Source organism: Neolamprologus brichardi, chromosome 7 (assembly GCF_056152115.1).
Source record: "Neolamprologus brichardi isolate AB-2024 chromosome 7, ASM5615211v1, whole genome shotgun sequence".
In the NCBI taxonomy this organism is placed as follows: Eukaryota; Metazoa; Chordata; class Actinopteri; order Cichliformes; family Cichlidae; genus Neolamprologus; species Neolamprologus brichardi.
The window spans coordinates 15,463,981-15,483,849 of NC_142110.1; the positions used below are offsets into that span (position 1 = coordinate 15,463,981).

A 19,869-nucleotide genomic window follows, 5' to 3' on the forward strand; every position below is an offset into this window, starting at 1 on the left:
AATTCTTGCCTTAAATTTTCTTCAGCCTTAGGCATAAACTAAGCAATGAAGCAAATATAGGGATGGTCTGCTCAATTCTATCTGCCTGATAAACTTAGAAACTTAGTTTCAAGTAACAGTGCACGCCGTAATTGATTTAAACATGACACACCATTATCCCAACATCTGCCTTTGAAATTTGAAAAATTCCAGGAGGCTTTTATTTGAAAAGTCATCAGCGGGACTTCAGGGTCTCATAGCGTCTCACTTGACGCGCTGTAGTTCCCATATGCACCTGCAGGGGGCTGCTGCAGGAAGCTGGTTGATCAGATAGTGACAATGACGGGTAAACAGCCAGGATGATATCACTTTGCCATGTAAACCAAGCATTTATAAACAAATATATTGATCTCAGTATCTACCGACACACTTGAATAAAACGGTGATCGAAAGAGACGATCGACGAGGAATCGCTGATACACCAAAGAGGTGTCACAGACAGGTCGCTCCAAGATTGTCTTTGCTCATTGAGCAGCTTGCTATTTTTTTCCTACTTCGGCTGAAATCTGAGACACAGTCGGCAGGAAAAAAAATAGCCCGAGAGCATGACACTAATCGAGACCATCGGCACCAGATCTAAATATAACGTTTACTTATGCCACATCTGCCATAAATGAGATATTTTCCACGTGGCAAATTAATTCAGTGGTAATAACCTGTTTTAACCAACGCGTGATCAGCAGTGGTTTATAGAGGTCCTATATGGGAAAAATGCATGTGAAAATTCAAAAGAATGAAGTAACCAGAGCAAGAAAAACAAGACCTAAATAAATGCTTATTCATGACTTATTTTATGCTGCCATCTGTTGATGGAAACTGGTAATGTTACTCCACTACTCCACTAACGCCGCAAGAAAGCAACAGACACACATGGGTGGGTGGGCATGTATGAGCAAGTACACAGTGACCGGAGTGACCTCATGGCTCCGAAGACAAGAATAACAGGAAGAAGAGGAAATAGTACCAATGGTGCTGCTCGCTTTCTGCTACTTCTGCAGGACTTCATGCTGCTCTGCCCCAGCTGTGTTTGTCCACATGTTTGTTTAATGTCCACAGACATCTACTGTATGTATGTTATTGATGTTTTATTTGGTATTAGAATTCATCTTTTTTAAATCATCATATTTCATGTAATTCACTTTAGTTTTAGGATTATTACATTGTCCCATTAATGCGTTTGGGCTCGCGGAGCACCTGCAGCAGGTTATATAATACTGTTTTGGTAAATGGCTGTTTCAGTTGCTGTTCATGGAAAGTCCTGCCACCTATTTTACATCTGAGATTTAGATTGCTGCCTATTATTAGATGTCATAAGGTCATATTTGTTGAGATTTACGTGGCCTTGTATTTACAGTGTTACCCGCTGATAAATGATAAATTATGGAAACATCTTGAGCGGCCAAATGTTACTGTAATAGGGCCAGGTTTGGATAGCGGGCCACTATTGGCTCACTACTGCTGCAGTGGTTTAGAGCGCTCGTGAGGCAATATTATGTATAATAAGCTGTCCCATAGAAAGCACACACACGTGGCACAAATGTTGAAGTTTTTGTGTGTGTGTGAAATGTAAAGAATTTTGTTTGTCATAGGGATAAAACTCGATCCACTGCTGATTCAGTACAAACCAAAAAAAAGTCAATATTCCCATGTGTTACTGAAAATAAGATGTTTATAACTTGGTTGTACCCTAAAACCTACAAGAGTATGAACAAAATGTATTACTGGCCTAGATATTTTGGAAAATTTACCCCATCTTTCCATTGCTATCACACACATCCATCAAATGTTGTCATCTCTAACTTGTTAACAACACCGGGGGTGTAGAACGGTGGCTCTTTATCTGAATTTCAAGAAAACGTTGTTTCCTTGTTAGTCAATGTTTTCTCACTCTATTTTTGACCTTTGGTTGCTGGCTACTCTGGACTGATTTATTTTACTGTCAATCTCCTGTCACTTCTGATTTGGGATAGAAGCCCTCATCTCTGCAGTCTTTGCCCTTGCTCATTCCTCCAAATGTTAAGTTTTGCTCAATGATCTCCTCAAAGTGGCATTTTGGTGGCCATTTCACACCACACTAAAAACTTACACGTATCTAACCCTCTTCCTTTTAGGACATGAATTGGACTTCAAATATAAAGCCAATATTAAAACAAAGGATAACACAACAGAAGCCCAAGATTTTTTTTGATAATTGTAAGAGAAATGAACCAATGCTGGTATCCCACACAGTAGCTTATCAATGTTTTGTTTGTTGTGCAGATTTAATTTAATGACATGCTTCCTGTTGATCTAGTTGGTGACATATAAGACTGGCGGTGACCTACAGCCGCTTCTCCTCATAGGTGCAGATGAATGTGGGACTGCGAGGTCATTGTGGCGGAGAGGACAGTCAGTCTGGATCTCACGTGCAGCCGCGGCCTGTCCAATCCTCTTACAACCCCCACTTCTTTCAGCATTCAGGCCAAGATCAGCTTGCTGTGTGCAGGTCTTATCCTGAGGATACAGAAGATCCTGGGTGCAAAGTCACGCCAGCACGTATCAAACGCCACGGTAACACATCTCCCTCATGATAGCTTTTGAGATGCATTCACTCACACACTTTTTCAGAGAGTTATCTGCACATATCTGCTCTATGACTTTTAAATTTCATTGCTTCTCCAGATATAACCCTATTATAATGAAATCAACAGATAAATTTGCCAAATCAAACCATTTTACTATCTATTTGTATGCTATTGTCAGCAAAACAGTTGTATTAGAAAAAAATAATTTATTTCTAATTAAAGAAATTCAAAGCTTATTAAAGAATTTGTTTAAGAGGTTCAAAAGAAGAAACACAACTAGTCAGTGAAAAAACCCCGATTGCTGCTGTTTAAAAAAATCACGTGATAAAAAACTCAAATACGAAAAAAGCCAATTATTTAATTGATGAAAATGCTAAAAATCATCAGTGGCACTGTTATTTCTGGGTTCTGTAAAAAGAAGAAAAAGCACAAAATCTGTGCCTGCCACAAGGAAGCACTTTCAGTCATTTAACCTGTTATCAGACCCTCCGCTAAAAAAACAAGGATCTGACCACAATGTGTTAGTACTTTTGCTCACTTTTTCCGTTGGCTTATCAGTTCTGTAACAGGGTGAAATATGGGAGTCCCTGCTTTGACGTCACTTACACAACCTTTCCCAGGCCAGGCTGTTATTACAGATTTTATTCAGTGTTTTTTCCCTTCATTTTCTTGGCATCCTGTTTAAGAGCGGATGGGAAATTCTGATGTCATCAACCTTGGCACAGCGGGACAGAGGAGCATGCAGACCCTCAGGGTGCCACTATTGGTGCCCATGTGTTTGTGCCCCGTAGATGGTGAAATAGATGGTGTGGTGCTGCCCGCCTGTGCTGCACCTGCGTCCCAGCATGCTGATTGATCAGTTTGGTCATGTGGAATGTCACCATCTGCTCCCTAGTCCCACTCACCCCTTCTTGTGTGAATGCCAATCACTGGCAGGAAGATAGTTATTTAAGCCATGTCAAATCAAGCGCATGGCGAAGAGCAATATGCCAACAACACTTGAAATGTGCGTTGCAGGCATAGTAAGCACAACAGCACATCTTACATAAAAAGACTAACCATAAGAGCTGCAGAAGAGGTGTTTACTTCTGGTTCCCTTTTCAGTTTCAAATTATCTTCTCACATCTATGCAAAATTCAAATTTGATTACTGAGTTTAGCAATCACGCTGTGCAAGTGTTTCTATGTGGTTGCATGTGTAATTCCTCATTTCATTTTGATCACGACTCCTTATTTGTCCCCCCCCCCCCCCCCCCCCCCTTGGGTTTCTCTTTTTTTCTTCTTTTGTTAGCTTCTTAATGGCCAACAACATATCAGGGGGCCATCAGGAGTGACATTCCTCTTTGTGGAGCGTCATAACCAATGACATTTCAACCGTGGCAAAATAAAGATATGCAAATCGGAGCTCATTAACATTTGCATTACCTGTTTGAATAATCGCACTTCTGACAAGGCAGCAATTAGCTAAGATTGATGCAAAGTTCAGGGTCAGGGGACTGTATATATTTGCTCTTGGATCATTTGCCCAAGATATGTGTGAGTGTTGGTGTGTCAGATAGAAGAGCTGATCTCTGTCAGCGGAAAAGGTCAGTCAGTGGCCACTGGTGTACCTGAATACCTGAATTAAAATAAAAACAAAACAGCAACACACAAATATATATATATATATATATATATATATATATATATATATGTATATATATATATATATATCTGGATGTATTCTATAAATTTAGAGTAAAATTTATTTACTCTTTATGAACAGCATCTTTTTAATAAAGCACAGTCCTAAAGGTCAAGAAATTGTTGTTTTGATGAAGCCGAAGTGACTGACCTCCTAACCCAATTGAGCAGTCAGGATTAGACTTTACCTTAAGGAACCTGAGTGCACTGCACAGCTCACCTTCAGAACATAACATGTTTTTCTACTCTCAGCTCTATAGTTTGCAGTTTATTCAGTAGAGAACTGTCATTTAAAAAAAATGCATATTTATAAATTGTAATTAAATGATCCCATAATGGGCAGCCACGGCAGACACCAGGTTAAAATTTTAAATATAAACACAAATTTCAAGATTCTAGGTCGCTGTTATTTTGGCCACTTTGCTCCCACTGCCCTGCGGTGTTACTGTAAACACTGGGGACGATGACTTCAAGATAAAGGCTTTGCTGCTGTCTCGCTTGGAATTATTTGATTGGATTCTAGTGAGGGCTCTTTGAGCCAAAAAGCTGTGCCAGGACAGTGTGCCACACTGTGCATCACGCCAACCACAGTGTACATAAGATCACAAAACATAGATTTGCTTGTACTATTCAGAACTCATTCGCTTTATTAATCTTTTCCCCCCAGATATGAATTTGTGACTCCCAGATGTTGTGCCTTGAGGTTAGTCTAGGTGTGCACATTACTGCTGAAACTGCATAAAAAGCAATTAATTAGACTTAAAAGCACTTTAAGCGCAGATCAGTGGGTATGCCTGACAACAAAGAGCACAAAACTACAACAAACTACGTCATAGGTGTCCCGACAAAGGTGCCTTCACCTAATAATATGCAATTAAAGAACATCTCAGATCACATATAGGCCATTTTCCCCACAGGTGTACTTGACATTTTTTGGCTTTACCTTTTGTATGCTTTAAGAACCACCGGTGTAAATATCAGTTGTAGGGCATCAGACAGCGGCTTTGGCCTCAAACAGGATGTCTGACTGTTAATGTTACGCATCACCCAGACAGACCGCAGTATTAATAACCTTTAACCCAGCCGCTGGAGGAGCTTCTCACGCTACACGTGCCTACAAATTAAGACTAGTTTCTATTTATAAATGTGGGTCAGACAAGGGTGTGGTAGGCTGTCCTCTGTTTACTGGAAACCTCTACCTGTCTAACGGGAGATTAGTGCTCTCTGGTCCTGAGGAGGGGATTGCTTCCATGAGTATTTTTCATGCAGGACACAATAACATACAAAGAACAAAAAGTCAAGCATAACCTCAGTGTTGTAGTTTCTTCTTCTTCTTTTCTTTACCTTGCCCAGGTGTTTGCTCGGGTTTAGGTGGGATTTCCCTGATTGTCATTTTTTACTTAAAAATAAATTCTGTTGATGTCCAGTCTCCATGAAAATCAAAACTGTGGACAGTAAAATTTAAAAAAGAGCAGAAAAAGAAAACTATCTCATAGCCATGTTTATTTCACAACCATTTTATTTTAACACTAAAAAAAACAAAACAACAGGTTGCTCATAATATAGATGTCCACTCGGTAACAGCATCAACTCCCGGCCACCCCTCGCTGCTGCCTGAAATGGTCCTGCCCTCATTTGCATAAGTTGTCTGCGGGTTGCTGCATGACCAGCAGGGGTAGGTTAGGGGAAGGAGTGCATGTGGACTGTACACACATGAGTGGAGACACGAGCAGAGGAGCTGTGCGTGGACTGTATCGTGAGCCTGGACTCTTGCACTGAACCAGCAGAGTTATGTATTGCGCTCACCCCGTCTCTGGCGCAGGGAACAACTCACTGATGCACTGCTACAACATGAAACCAGTGAGTACATATTTATATATGTATATATATTACTGTTATATTTCTGTCATTTCCCCTCCCAAGGTTACGTGGGTGTGTTTGCTTATGGTGCATTTGCACTGTCCTCTCAGATGTTTGTTTGCTGTATCTGTGCCTTCATTGATTGAATAACCTTTTCTTTTTAATAGATGTGTTTTTAGCAGACTTGCATCAGCAGGAAAACCATTTGCATACACAACTTGTAAAAGTTAAAAGTGTTCTCTTTCCTTCTTTTTGTGAGAAACTTAAGAGTTGGTGAGAATTTTCGTTGCTTTATTGAGATCATTAGATGCACCACGGGTGAATCTGTACATGCTTCTCTATGAAAGGCAACAAAGAGATAGAGCTTTACATTTTAAGGGTGTCTGTGCTTTAATAAGCTGTGTGCGTGATCAGAGCTTATTCTTTAACTTCTGCAGTTGCAGGTTAGAAGAGGACGAAGAGTTTCTGTGTTACTCTTACACTTGGTTTAATTTGTCATAATCAAAAGGAGAGTTATTGACAAATTACACACATCTTCACTCACACAATGCTAGTAGCATTTATTTACGTATAACTGTAATATCTCAGTGATCTTTCTCTTAAGGTTAACAAGAGAGAAAAATAAAACAACAAGCATCAACTCGTGCTTCCTGTTTGCTGCCAGAGTATCATGTAGTCAAGCCTAGCAGCAGAAAACATCTTGACATGAAGCAGATTGCTGCTATTTCTATTTGATTTAACCCCGCTATGTTAGAGCAGTCCCTCCACCACTGCAGCCATTATCAAAGGCAGCTTTGATCTCTGTGAGACTAACCATATCCAGACATCGTGGATCAGAGAGGCAGAAAATTGGTTGCATGTGGCTGGAGTTGGCCATGGTGGAGCAGAGCGTGGGCCCTGAATAGCAAGTTGAGCTTTTACTCATGCAGCATCGTAATGCTGTGTACTTTTACAATGGCAAGAGGTACTCTTGTTGTTTGCCTTTTTTTTTTTTGTTTTTATTTCCCCAACTTTATCCTTATTTATAGACTAAAAAACAAAGATTGTAAAGAATATTTATCCAAGATGATTTAAAACAAATGTCAACCTCTTGAGTATTTTAATCTCCTCCTCTTTTTTTTTCTTGTGGGGCTTAGCTACTTAAAAAAAGTCCTTTATCATTTGTGATGCCATGATTGATGGTTAATAAATCAATGCTATGCTAAAAGAGGGTGCTATGGTGACGGCTCTTCTCCAGTGGGGGCCAGAGAGGGCGTGCTGGGGCGGGGGTGTAACCATTATTAACGGGTCGCCTGCTATGCTGATGGTAAGGAGGACAATTGGCTTTATCCTCTGCCATATGCTGCCCATGGCGGCTCAGACGGGCCCAGTGTCGACAGGGGCTCCTCTGTTTGGCCTAGCCGACAATCACCATGGGACTCATGCCAGCCAGGGTCATGGCTCGTGTGTGTGTGTGTGCATGAGCCTGTGAGTGTGCACGCACAAGCATACTCAAGAGAGTCTTTAATAGCCTGCTTTACAGAACTTGTCGTCCGGGTAACTGACACCCCATTGATGCTGCGCAGGGAGGTTTATTTTCATTTCCTGGGGCACATCAAAGCAATGGAGAGAGGTGCAGGTGCAGCCCAGAGCTCTTGGTGTGTTTGAGTAAGTGAGCATGTGTTGGTCTGATTTTTTTTTTTTTTTTTTTGTGCATATGTGCAGTTTGCAGCATCAACACTTGTCAAGAAAGAATTAAAAATATAAAAAAGCTGAAGGTAGCTTTAGTTTAGTCTAAATCTACTAGCCGTTAACAATACTCCGACAGGAGAGGATCATTACGATCAGACTCTTTTATCTGTTCGGTTTCTGTTTGAGAACAATTCACAAGACCTGGATTTCAATTTTATTCGGGAGGGTGTCCTATCCCAGCCTTCTGAAGCCAGCCGAACCTGATCGTGATTAGGGCTGGGATTTCTCATGGTGAATGGTTCCTAAATCCGGATGAGGAGGTGCATGGATCTGCAGCTTATGGATTAGCGCAATAGCTCTAAGTGTGCATCAGCTCTCTGCTTTGTTTTCATAATACTGTTGCCTCATCTCGCACTCACAGTATTCACGAGTTAGTGTCAGTCAGATTGGTTTGGGCGATACTGAGACAAAGAAATTTATGCTCACAGTTCATTTTATTCTCTTACTTTTCTTTTCAGGCTTATGGGCAGTCTCCTGGTGCAGACATCGCCACCCAGAACTCATCTTCACATCTGTCGCCCAAGGCCCCCAGCAATGTGTTTGCAAGCATGTTCTTTGGTGAGCTCAAACCCTCTTTACAATTCTGCAGCAATGCAGTCCGTTTTGATAACAAAATATAGGAAATAAATGCAGACTTAAAAACTTTATTATTTTACTACATATACTATCTACTTTCCTATACTTTAGTTGCAAGTTTATAGGTCTATATTTCATATTAAAATATACACGCTCTCTTCACCAGCTGTCTTCTCATAAAAATCTATTTTTACTAAAGTTCTCACTGGTTTTGGAAATATTGTTTTAGCGAATGCTTAAATTGGTGTTCAATATGAACTGGCATTCAGTATAACACTAATGGTGTACTCGCTGGAAACCCATTAATATTCACCACAAACAGTCAGTGGGACAAGGAGTAAAGTTGATAGCTGGAATCAAGTTACCGTAACATATTTTCACAACTTACTCAAAAGTCCCATGATTTCACTCCTTTTTCTGTCTCTGTATTAAAGCAAAGTTAAACCAAAAGATCAAAAAAACGTGTCCTCCATTTCTGATTCTCACTGGAGAGAAGCCAGTCTGTGTGAGAAACACAGTTTTAAAGCGTAGCATGAAGAAAATTCTTTCTCCAGAGTTGAAATGCTTTAACTCACATGAACACAGACTTGCCTCGATTCACGTCCCCGGTTGTAAATATTGCATCAGTTACTGTCACTCCTTAAAGTTTTGGTTGTTTTGGTGAGAAGAGGTCAGAACAGTCTACAGCCGTGCTAGCCGTGCTATTAAGTTCATTAAACATAATGTTTGCCATGTTCATCACCTCAGGTTAACTCAAACATTAACTCATTAGCCTGCAATACAGCTGAGCCTTATCGGTTTGGACGTTTGGACTCATCATAATTCATTGCGAGGCAGATAGATGGTATATGTGCACCATAGACAGTATAAAAAACAGATATAGATACAGTAACATCACCCACGGCTTTCTGGAGTCTGTTTTGAAATGTTGAGATGAGCCACCTTGATTGCAAAAAAACATTTTTTTTAATGTGAGGACGTGATCATGGCTTATTGATCTTAACTTGTTAGCCATTAAGTGTGTGGTTTCATGCCACAGTTAATGCTGATTTAAAGAATACTTAATTTTTTATTCAATATGACCCAAAAATGAGCGACTAAATCCATAAACTCAGCAGGAGAGCGAAGAAATTAAGACAGGAGGTCGTTTTTCTCTTAGAATTCTAGAAGACCAAAATATTTCGGCACCCACAGGTATCGCCATCTGGTGGCCTTCAGATAAAATACAGGTTTAAGGCGCTTCAGCTGTGTCTTCATTTTTCCGGAAGCTACATCCGATTTTCAAACCGTCTGTGGAAGCTCAGAACATTTTTTTTAATTCTGTTATTCTGGTGTTTATTGTAGTTGTCAGATATTTTACTTACCCAAAAATCCAGCGGAGAGCGTAAGTTGTATTACATTTTATTGGCAATCCACCCAGTAACTATGATATCTCAGTCTTGGGGGTAAAAGAATCAAAGAAATGCCTAAAAAGCACCATGAAGATTAAATGAAGTCTGTGTACTTCACTTTATTCAAAGATCCGTTTATATTCTCAGCTAAGCAAATTCAGCTGAACATCATCGTGTCACACGTTAATGAGCATTGCTTTAACTGAATCTGGACTTCACTGATTTCATAGAGTGCCACTGTAGAGCTTCACGACCTGTCTGGCTGTTTGAGATGCTGCTCCAGTGCACGCTATAACATATTATTACTCATTTTAGAGGGGATGGGCAATTCGCCGGACATCTGGAATGCTGTAAATGGGCTGAACCAGCAGGGCTATGAAGGTGCACTGGGAGTAGCCACAACCCACCAAACACAGCCGGGGAGTTACAGCAGCCTGCAACCGGCACACAGTCACCTGGTGAGATTTACCACTGGGACTTTGGGCGTTGATAGCAACAAACTTTCTGACCCATGTTGTTTTTTTTAACTACGTGTTTTTCCCCCACTCTTCAGGACTTCTCTCCACATGCAGTGTTGGCTGTGGACATGAACAGGGCTCTCCCGCCCATGTCCACTTTTCATCGTAGCAATGCGGTCTCACGCACTCCGTCAGTCAACACCTCAGAGAGCTCTGCAGGTCAGAAAATGGAAATGGATACGTGCTTTCCCTAATTTAACTGCTCTTTATCACATGCTTATCTTGTATAATAAATATTTTCTTTTTTAAATTCAGTCTCAGGGAGCCAGGGAAATGTGTCAGGAGCATCACAGACAGGCGACACCTTGGGCAAAGCTTTGGCCTCTGTAAGTACCACCACCTCAATCCTATTAGATCTAAGTCCTGAGAGCCCCAGTGGTATAATGCAAAACTCCCCCACTGCCAGTGACAGGACACTGCACATTAAAAAGAGCTACTCTCATGCTGCACGACATTTTATTGGTTGCTCACAAGTAAAATGACCAGAATTCACGAGTTAAGTTGAGATTACGAGCCTATGAGGTAGCGGCTGCAGTCGTAAAAACCCATCCAGAAATGACAAGTTGTGCTTTTAAAATGATCCACGCCCTGGTCACACTCCTCCTGCTCCCTCTCTTTCCTTTTTGTTGCTGTCTGCGGTTAGATTTACTCCCCTGATCACACGAGCAGCAGTTTCCCCTCCAGCTCATCCACACCGGTGAGGTCTCCGTCTCCGCTGCCCAATTCAGCAGAACCTGCAGGTAAACTGGAGCATAGCACACGTCAGCGAAATATAATTGACATCATCTATATTCTGTTTCCCTGATGTTTTAAATCCGGTTGTTTTCTTCTTCTCAGGTAGCAACATGTGGCCACGGAGTTCAGTTCAGGCACCAGTCTCACCACATTATGAGTCTTCGCTAATATCGTTGGTAAGGAAGTAATCTGATATCACTGAAACTTTGATTATTTATTGAGTTACTTCATCACAGGGGTGGCCTTATGAAATATCTGGTATATTATTAGAAAGATTAAAGTGGGTGTGTACATGTGCCAACTTCAGCTGATTTCATGCCAATATAACAATTCTGATAATAATGTTGAAACTATTTGGTGCCATTAAAGGTTTGACTTTTGATGATGTTTCTTCGAGAAACAACTTAAGCCAAAGATTAATAACACAAAATAGCAGGTAATAAACCCCTAATCAAAATTAAAGCACAAGCTTCTTGTACCTCACAGCGGGCCTTATTATTTCCAGGAAAAGGGCATTGAAACGCCCCAAAAGACACCAACAACACAAACAGAGGTCCAGTTTAGTTTCACCAGTTAGCAGAGGAGAGGCCTAGCAGGTATCCATTGGCTCCAGCTGTGCAGGGACACCTGTTGATCCAGGAGAGCACACCCATAATTCTAGTATCGGGCAGATGAGTTATTTAAAAAATTAAAATAAAATCACCCAACTTTGAGTTGTTCTTCAAAAAGACAGAAACTGTCTTTTTGTAAACACATTTTTAATGTTGTAAACAACATGGGAGTCTCTGGATTTACCCTGAGGTTTTGGCTTGGTTATAACTTGTGATAACATTTTATAATACAGCCCACCGCTCAGGTGTAATTCCCCTGTAATTAATTAAATCCAATGTAATTTCAGTGTATTTAATTTGAAATTACAATGTAATTATATTTACCTACAAATACTGGTGGATAACAAGTTTAAAAGAAATAGCGCAATAATTACACTTCAAGTAATTTTAAATAGTGTGTAATTTCCTGGTAATTTTGCAGTAAAACAAACAATATTTTGCCATCTTACATAATAAATATGCAGTATTTTTTTGGGCACGGGGCGTATGAGGGAGTTAATTAATCTGGCCTTTTTAAATCTTTATTCAGTATTCATTATGTTGATGTGTATGATGGCTGTTCTGTTATTTAATTGTTCTTTTTTTTAATCCAAATGTGATCAAGGACTGTTTTCTGTCTGTAACTTAGAAGAAAAAATAAATACCATCAAAATTTGCAGGATTATGTAAACTTTTGATGACACAATTGTAACAATGAACTGTTCTAAATCCCTACTTTATATCCCTACTATTAAATAGGAGGATGAAAAGAACATCCATCATGCACATCAGCATAATGAATATTAAATAAAGATGCAACAAAAAAAACAACAAAGATATGAAATGCTAGCTTAATCCGCTCCATAATATGGCCCACACTCTAAAAAGTACAGGGTACTTACAATGTAAGATGGGGCAGTGTTGCTTGTTTTCCTACAAAATGACAGTGATGTTATGCACTACTTAAAATTACTTTGCAGTATGTTTTAATTAATTACATTGTTTCCTATAAAAAAAACTTAGTTAGCCCTTTATTCTGTTATATCTAACTTAATTTTTTGTAGTGCATTATAATTATATTGTAATTTAAAATAAAATACATTGAAATGCCATTTAATCACTGAAGGAACTACTACTACTGTCTTGCTGTTTTGGGCAAGAGGGTTTGAAACTTAGAGTCCTCTTTGTAAATTTTGAGAATTGTCCCCCTGGTGTTTTCAGTCTCAGGTGGAGGATCGTCTGGACAGACTGGATGACGTAATCCACGTCCTGAGGAACCATGCCGTTGGCCCCACCGCTGGTCTGCCCAGTGACATCCACGGGTTGCTGAACCAGCCCAACCACGGCCACCCGGGCTCTGCCAGCACCCTGCCGCTCAACTGTCACAGTCCAGCAATGGTTAACAACCCTTACTTTGAAGTATTTAAAGAAGGACAGGGCAGTGTGCATGGAAATTCCCTGTTGTGTGTGTGTGTGTATCTGCACTGGCATTCAATTCCAGGAATTTTTCCGCCCACTACGTCTGCATGTTTTCCTAATGTAAAGGTTGCTGTCCTTGAAACTGGAAACTGAGAACAATAGGAGCGCTATGAGCTGTCCTTGTGTGTATGCTGTCCTTGTGTGTCCAGTGTATAGTATGTGCAGACTTCTAAATCCACTGTAGGGTGATTGGGGAGGGAGAGGGGGAGGCAGCACGGTGCACTCCCATTCCACCATGTTTCCCTTTGAGCAGACCAGGGGATTTTAGCTCAGCTGGAGTGGAAGTGTATGCAAGGGAAAGGGGTTTTTAGTGTAATCCGCTGCGAGAGGGGGGTATTAAATTCTCTCACTTTTATTTTATTTTTTCCAAACGATGTGTCAGTGAATCATTCCTGAAGAGAATTAGGGGTATGTTTAGGGAGTATATAGTAGTTTAAAGGGAAGGATTAAGATTGTCTGAGATTAAATTAATTCTGTAGAGTGAGAGATCCGCACAGGGTCGCTTTGGAAATGAGAGGGCAGATGTTGTTTTGTGGCCGATTTGTCTCTAGCTTGGATACTATATGCCACTGAGTGTCTTAGAAAGATTTATGGAGCCCCGCAGTCACATTTAGAGGATCCCAGTCTACAGAATACTTAACCATTGACTTATGAACACGTGAAGAATGGTCTTATGTCATTCTCTGTGTCATAAAGGTTGAAGCTGTCAGTATGAACAACAACCACTCCGCCTTCCAGGGCCGTGCGCAAAATGGTCACCCGTACCCAGCCAGACAGAGGGCCACCCTACAGCCTGTGCAAGGTGGAGGTAGAGGTGAGCTACCCTTCTCCCTCGCATTGCTTCTCCACCAGACTCGTATATTTCACTTTTTCTCTTTGTGAAAAAAAATGTTGTTTATGTTTTGTGTGATCGCCCACAGGTGGACTTGGGGTTCAGAGTAATCTAGAGCTTAAGATGGAAAGTGGGGAAATGGAAGAGATAATGCACACCAGCCATGGTCACAGTTCAGACAGCCAGAGATCAGATGAGGAGAGCGAACACAAAACACATGGAGAAAACAGTGCAAGAAACAGGTGAACACTCATGCCTTATCGTGTGTGTGTGTGTGTATATGTGTGTGTATGTGTGTGTATGTGTGTGTGTGTGTGTATTTAAAAAAAAAAAGAAGAAGAAGAAGAAAACAGCAAAACAAAGAGGAAAAAAACTGTGTTCATTTGTTCAAAAAATAAAATTTTGTGTGTAAAGCCGGTGAAAAAACCCTGTCCAATTATGAAGACAAAGCACTTTTAAAAAAATTGGTTGGAATAGTTAATAGTAATTTAAATTAAATTTTAAAAAATATGTTTTAATTTAATTTTGTAATTTAAAAAAAAGTTACAATTTTTTGTTTTGTTTTGTTATTTTTTTTAAATAAACTACTTTTTAAAAATCTATTACAATAAAAGCCAAAAGCAAGAAGAAGAAGAGCTTTCCTGCCGTTTTGTTTCATTTAAAACACTACCGGACCCCCTGCAGTCAAGAACAGCTGTGTCTGGAGCAGCCTATTTAACTTAGCCTCATATTTCTTCTTCGTGTTGCATTAAGTCGCAGTGAATTAAAGAAGGAAGAACAGCTGTCGGGACGTACACATCACAGTTAAGAGTTAACCAACAAAATCCCCAAACCACAAAGCAGTCTTTGTAAACTGTCTTACAACTGTCCCCTTTAGCCTCTGAGTGAACTAAGGTCTGTGTTCAGCTTTGCTGCACTTGCATTATTTATGACGCATGATTATAGATCTTGGGAAACCTTATAAAAAAGAATAAAAAGTATTTGTTATGTGACTGTGGTGATTTTAACTTGTACACCCAACAGTCAAAACCAAAAAGAACTCAATTTAAAATACATAAACCTGAGAGACGAGCGATCACATTTGTTTTGTCCAAAAATGTTTCAAATTAATGATAATTTTTTAGCAGTTTTATATTCTGTCAATCCTCTTATCAATTAAAGGACTAACTGTCATTAAGTGTGGCCGGCCACGACAAAGGATGCTTTTGGTATTACGTGAGTCACAGAAAAATTTATGAGGCCTGCGTCAGAGAAAAATGATAGCGTATGTCTTGAAAATGTCACAGACTGGAGCTCCTGTCCTGGTGTCTCTACGTCCAGAGGTCTTTTCAGGCCAGACCTCTTCAGCTGTGATGTCTTGAGTGCATGTTTTTTATTTAGATCTGTAATCTAGTTGAGGGATATCAATGCTGACATATATGGACATCCTCCAGCATTATTCTTTTCTTGTTTGTTTGTTTTCTAAAATATTGAAACCAGATGATAACAAAAAGCAAAGCAAAAATTGTTTCAATGTGATTCTAAGAATGGACACATGGGTTCTTTTAAACACACATGTTTAAGGGTTATTCATAAATCTGCGGCTGATTACATTATCTGCTGCCATTGTTCTATGGAAACCATTTTTTCACTGAACGTTTTAGAGGATTTGAGATGATCCCTGGAGACTGGATCACGTAATCCTGGCACAGCGGCCAGCAGAGGGCAGAAAGACCCGGAATATATTCTGAAAGCAGTCTCGCTCACTTCGCTTTTCTCTGCTTCTTCTGGAGTGTCGGTTTGAATGAGATGAATCTTCATTTTTAAAAGATTCAGCCACACCTTTACCTGCGGGCTTCCTCTGTTCATGTCGTAGCATCCATGAGGATGAGGACCTGAGTCCGGAGCAGAAAGCTGAGCGCGAGCGTGAGAGGAGAATGGCCAACAACGCCCGCGAACGCCTGCGTGTGCGCGACATCAACGAGGCCTTCAAGGAGCTCGGTCACATGTGTCAACTACACCTGAAGAGTGAGAAGCCGCAGACCAAGCTGCTGGTCCTCCACCAGGCTGTGGCGGTGATCCTCAGCTTGGAACAACAAGTCAGAGGTCAGTGCGTGTTTGCTGCAGGGAGGCCAGTCTCAGATGATGATGGCACACCCACGATGAAAACTAGGCTTCAGTCAGTTATTCACAGAAAACTCCTTTAGGCTGTTTAGACATTTGTTTTTACATATACATTTTTTGCCTTTACTGCTTCTGGTTAAAATTGAATGGATTTATATATATTTTTGGCCACATGAGGGCAGCACAGTAAGCCGCAAACACAGCATTATCTGACAGTAAAGATCTGTGAATGAGAATCTGCAATCAAACAGCCTATTTACACAGTTAGCAGATGGGAAGCAACACTAGCATATATCTTGAGGTGTGCTTGTGTCCTCTTGTTAAATATAGGCCCTGATGCAGCCCGATTGGCCGCTGAGGGGAAAATATGTGGCTGTTTAAATACTAAATGCCATCTCAGTTCGCTTAGTCTGCCTGCTGTGCAAGAAATATCGAGCTTTTATTATTTTTTTCCCCCTTTTTTAGCTGCTTATTATTACTGAATAGGTGAAAATATGAAATAAGCAAAAAAAATAAAAAAGCTGGGAGATGCTACAAGGCTAAAGGAAACTCCAGAAAAATTTATTTATTTTTATTTTATTAAACCTTTATTTAATCATTAATCATCCAGCAATAAACTATAAACAGTTCTTATTCTCTGGAGAGGATGCTTTCTGTGCTGCATGTTGTAATTTGACCTGTTGCTAATAAGAGAAGCTTAATAGTTAACAAGAAAACGTCTGTAAGGATGACTTATAAAGTTTCTAGCTTCTATTATTTTTAAAGCAGATTCCCAACATCTGTACCACTGTTGCATAAATACAATAACAAGTATGTACTCCCAGTGTTTCCTATTTTAGTCTTATGCTAACGTGTTATTTGTTGGACTCCACAGAGAGGAATCTGAACCCGAAGGCAGCGTGTCTGCGGAGGAGAGAAGAAGAGAAGGCGTCTGCTGTCATGACGGACCCGCAGTCCATGCATCTTGCTTTTCATCCCAGTCTGACAGACCCGGCGAACCCCATGGGCCACCTCTGAGCACTCTGACCACATCGAGTCTACCATCAAGTATTTACCATCACCTTATATCAGCGATAAACTTTATGAACCATTTCTATTTGAGGGAATAATGTAAAGGACTTCCTCAAATTAATTTCCTGTCTTTGATGTCCAGATGCTGAGGGAAGAGCATCCCAGCTGTTTTGGATGTTTCCCATTTCTTCGGACTTTCAGACCGGGACAGTGAGGTCTTCTTCTCTGATTAGAAAGCGTGATGCAGTTGAACAATCATCTCCTAACTTCCCAAACTGACTCTTAACTTTGTGCCTGAACGTTACTTGTAACAGACAAATGCATTGTACGCTGCAGATGTTTTGTACATATTTTGTATATTTATTGATTATCCTTCTGTTGGAATATATCTGAATGGATGGAAACCAGTAGTAGCAAGGTGTCATCTGCAGTTTTTAATTTTGGCTTAGCCAGCTATGTTTCTGACTGACACTTTTACAGTGTGTTGATATTTACTGCAAACATTTGTGTTTTCCACCGAGCTCAGATCCACATTCCCACATTTGTGTGTTCAGACAGCAGATTTTACTTGTCCTAAAGTGTGTGTGTGTCTGTGTGTGTGTGCGCATATTGCTGCAGGGGTTCGACCATTCTGTGAATGAACAGATCTCCAAGAATGTTCTTTAACACGTGGACAACATCTGGCATTTGTAAAGTTGTTTGAATGTTATTTGTGTTCTTGCACTCTTTAAAGATTACACTTACTGAAACACTGGTGGACAGGAGCCCTCTTCTTCTCAGTGTAATCACTGCTCTTCACACGTAGTCAAACAAGCTCTTTGCATGTTTGAGTTTTTAATAGAACCTTTCATTTGTTTTCTAAGTTATATAAGTTATCTTTTATACAAATGTTGTGAATTTGATGATGTGTATTTGCTTTTGTCTCCGATTTTACTCGAGGCGACACTTTTTTTTTTTGTGCAGTTTACTAGATGTAGCTACAGTTCAACCTCTGAGCAATACAATGTTACAGGATGATTGATGTCTTGCTTCTCACTCTGCTGAAAAGATAATACAAATTAAAAAAAATATTAATCCTGAATGATCTGAAATACTCTTATCATAACATGTACAATATGTGTACAGTTTGAACTAGCCTACAGGCATGTGTCAAAATTATATTGTAGCAATAAATGTCTTTTTCAATGAATTTTACTCCCAGTTCTGTCTTTTTCACTCATCTTTAGTCCTTGTAGTTACCATTTTCGGATTCATTTTATTATTTTTTTATTTAACACTGACCTAAGAGTCATTTGAGCATTTAAAAAGCATTTATTCCAGTGATAAACTAGTGTTCTGTCTACACACGGCATAGCAAGAAACCGTATTTTAGTCACTTTGTTACTGTGGAAAAATCACATATTTTGTTCCCTGTCTTTTCTCGAATTTATGAAAACTACCAAGCAAAATTTGACAGGGATGAAGCTTTTTGCACCAAAGAACTATTTGCTGGTGTATCTTGGCATGGTGTGCTGTGTGTCTTTAAGTAATGCGAGGAAACTGGACAAGTGAAGAAGAATCTGAAAGCCATGCCAGAAATGGTCTCAGTGGAAGGGTGGCTATTAAAAGCAGGAAACAAGGACGGAAAGTCTGCAGCACGCCAAATTACACCAGAACTGCATTTAAAATCAGGCCTCATAGTGTGATGAATCCAAATTTAAATAATTTTGTATGTAGGAGGTCAAGAAACAAGTACAACAGTGAGCGTCTGCTGCCATCTGTGAAACACGGTGGTGGCTCTGTCATGGTTTTGGCTTTCAGCTAGGGGTGCTGGGCATCTTTGAATGTCCTTCATGGAAAACTTTTCCTGAAGTCTACTGAAAGGAATAACAAGAAAACTTGTCTAAGAGTTTAGACTGTGTTGAAGAATAAAGGCGGTCATAACAAAACTTGTTGAATTGCACAAACTTAGTTTTTGCTTTGTATACTGTATTGCCATGTATGTTTGCACTTTTTTGAATAAACCGCCGCACCTACTCCCAATTTTCCAAGTAAATTATGAAGAAATGAGGCGTCACTCAAGACTTTTGCACAGCACCGTATGAATAGAATATAGAATATAGAATAGAATGCCTTTATTGTCACTATACAGTTGTACAATGAGATACAGAGCATCTCCTACTCAGTGTAAACATGCTGGGGGGGGGGGGGGGGGGTTACAGTTCTGCAACGCTATATACATATGGACAGTATTAACATAGGGAAAAAAAAAATATATATATATATTTATATATATAATGTAAAAATATACAAGCCAGTTTTTTAAAAAAAAAAAGTAATATGTAATAAATAGTGTTGTGTATATACAGTTGAGTTATTGCACATAGAATTGGTATCGCAAAATACTGCATATGCCACTAATTTGCAAATGTTCCCACAAATATAAGTTAATACAGTTTCAGTTTAACATCCAGATTCCAAACAATAAGAATTTTAGCCAAATATCAACAAGGCAGCTTCTTTTAAGACCTCTTTGGAATCAAATCTGGATTTTGTGTGAGTTGCCAGGTAAAAAAGAAAAAAAAAATCACCTGCAATAAAAAACAAAACAAAACCAAAAACTCCTTTACCCATGCCTTTATTTATTTATTTATTTTTAGCTCGAATATTTGTAGTTAAAATATTGCGACCCTTTCAAAAACAAATAAATAAATACACGAAAAGAAAGAAAAGAGGAAGTATTATAAGGATATGAATCCTCAATAATCATGAATCATTA

At 39.7% G+C, this 19,869-nt stretch overlaps 1 protein-coding gene across 1 annotated transcript; it reads left to right on the forward strand.

The window, feature by feature from the left end:
* The first annotated feature begins 5,976 nt into the window (after positions 1-5,976).
* On the forward strand, positions 5,977-18,291 carry LOC102790557 (transcription factor 12-like). Its single transcript, XM_006789159.2, has 13 exons — positions 5,977-6,145; positions 8,335-8,434; positions 10,159-10,301; positions 10,397-10,520; positions 10,617-10,687; positions 11,005-11,101; positions 11,199-11,272; positions 12,908-13,084; positions 13,862-13,979; positions 14,086-14,239; positions 15,853-16,082; positions 16,975-17,147; positions 17,254-18,291. Exons 1-12 carry the CDS (start codon positions 6,077-6,079, stop codon positions 17,115-17,117), a joined length of 1,500 nt encoding a protein of 499 aa, XP_006789222.1. The 5' UTR covers positions 5,977-6,076; the 3' UTR covers positions 17,118-17,147; positions 17,254-18,291.
* Positions 18,292-19,869: the final 1,578 nt, after the last annotated feature.

Excerpts from the sequence above, each read along its gene's own strand:
- LOC102790557 (XM_006789159.2), top strand. The coding sequence starts at position 6,077 with ATGTATTGCGCTCACCCCGTCTCTGGCGCAGGGAACAACTCACTGATG. Across the intron at positions 10,688-11,004 it reads TGGGCAAAGCTTTGGCCTCT|ATTTACTCCCCTGATCACAC; the intron begins GTAAGTACCACC and ends GTCTGCGGTTAG. Across the intron at positions 16,083-16,974 it reads CTTGGAACAACAAGTCAGAG|AGAGGAATCTGAACCCGAAG; the intron begins GTCAGTGCGTGT and ends TGGACTCCACAG.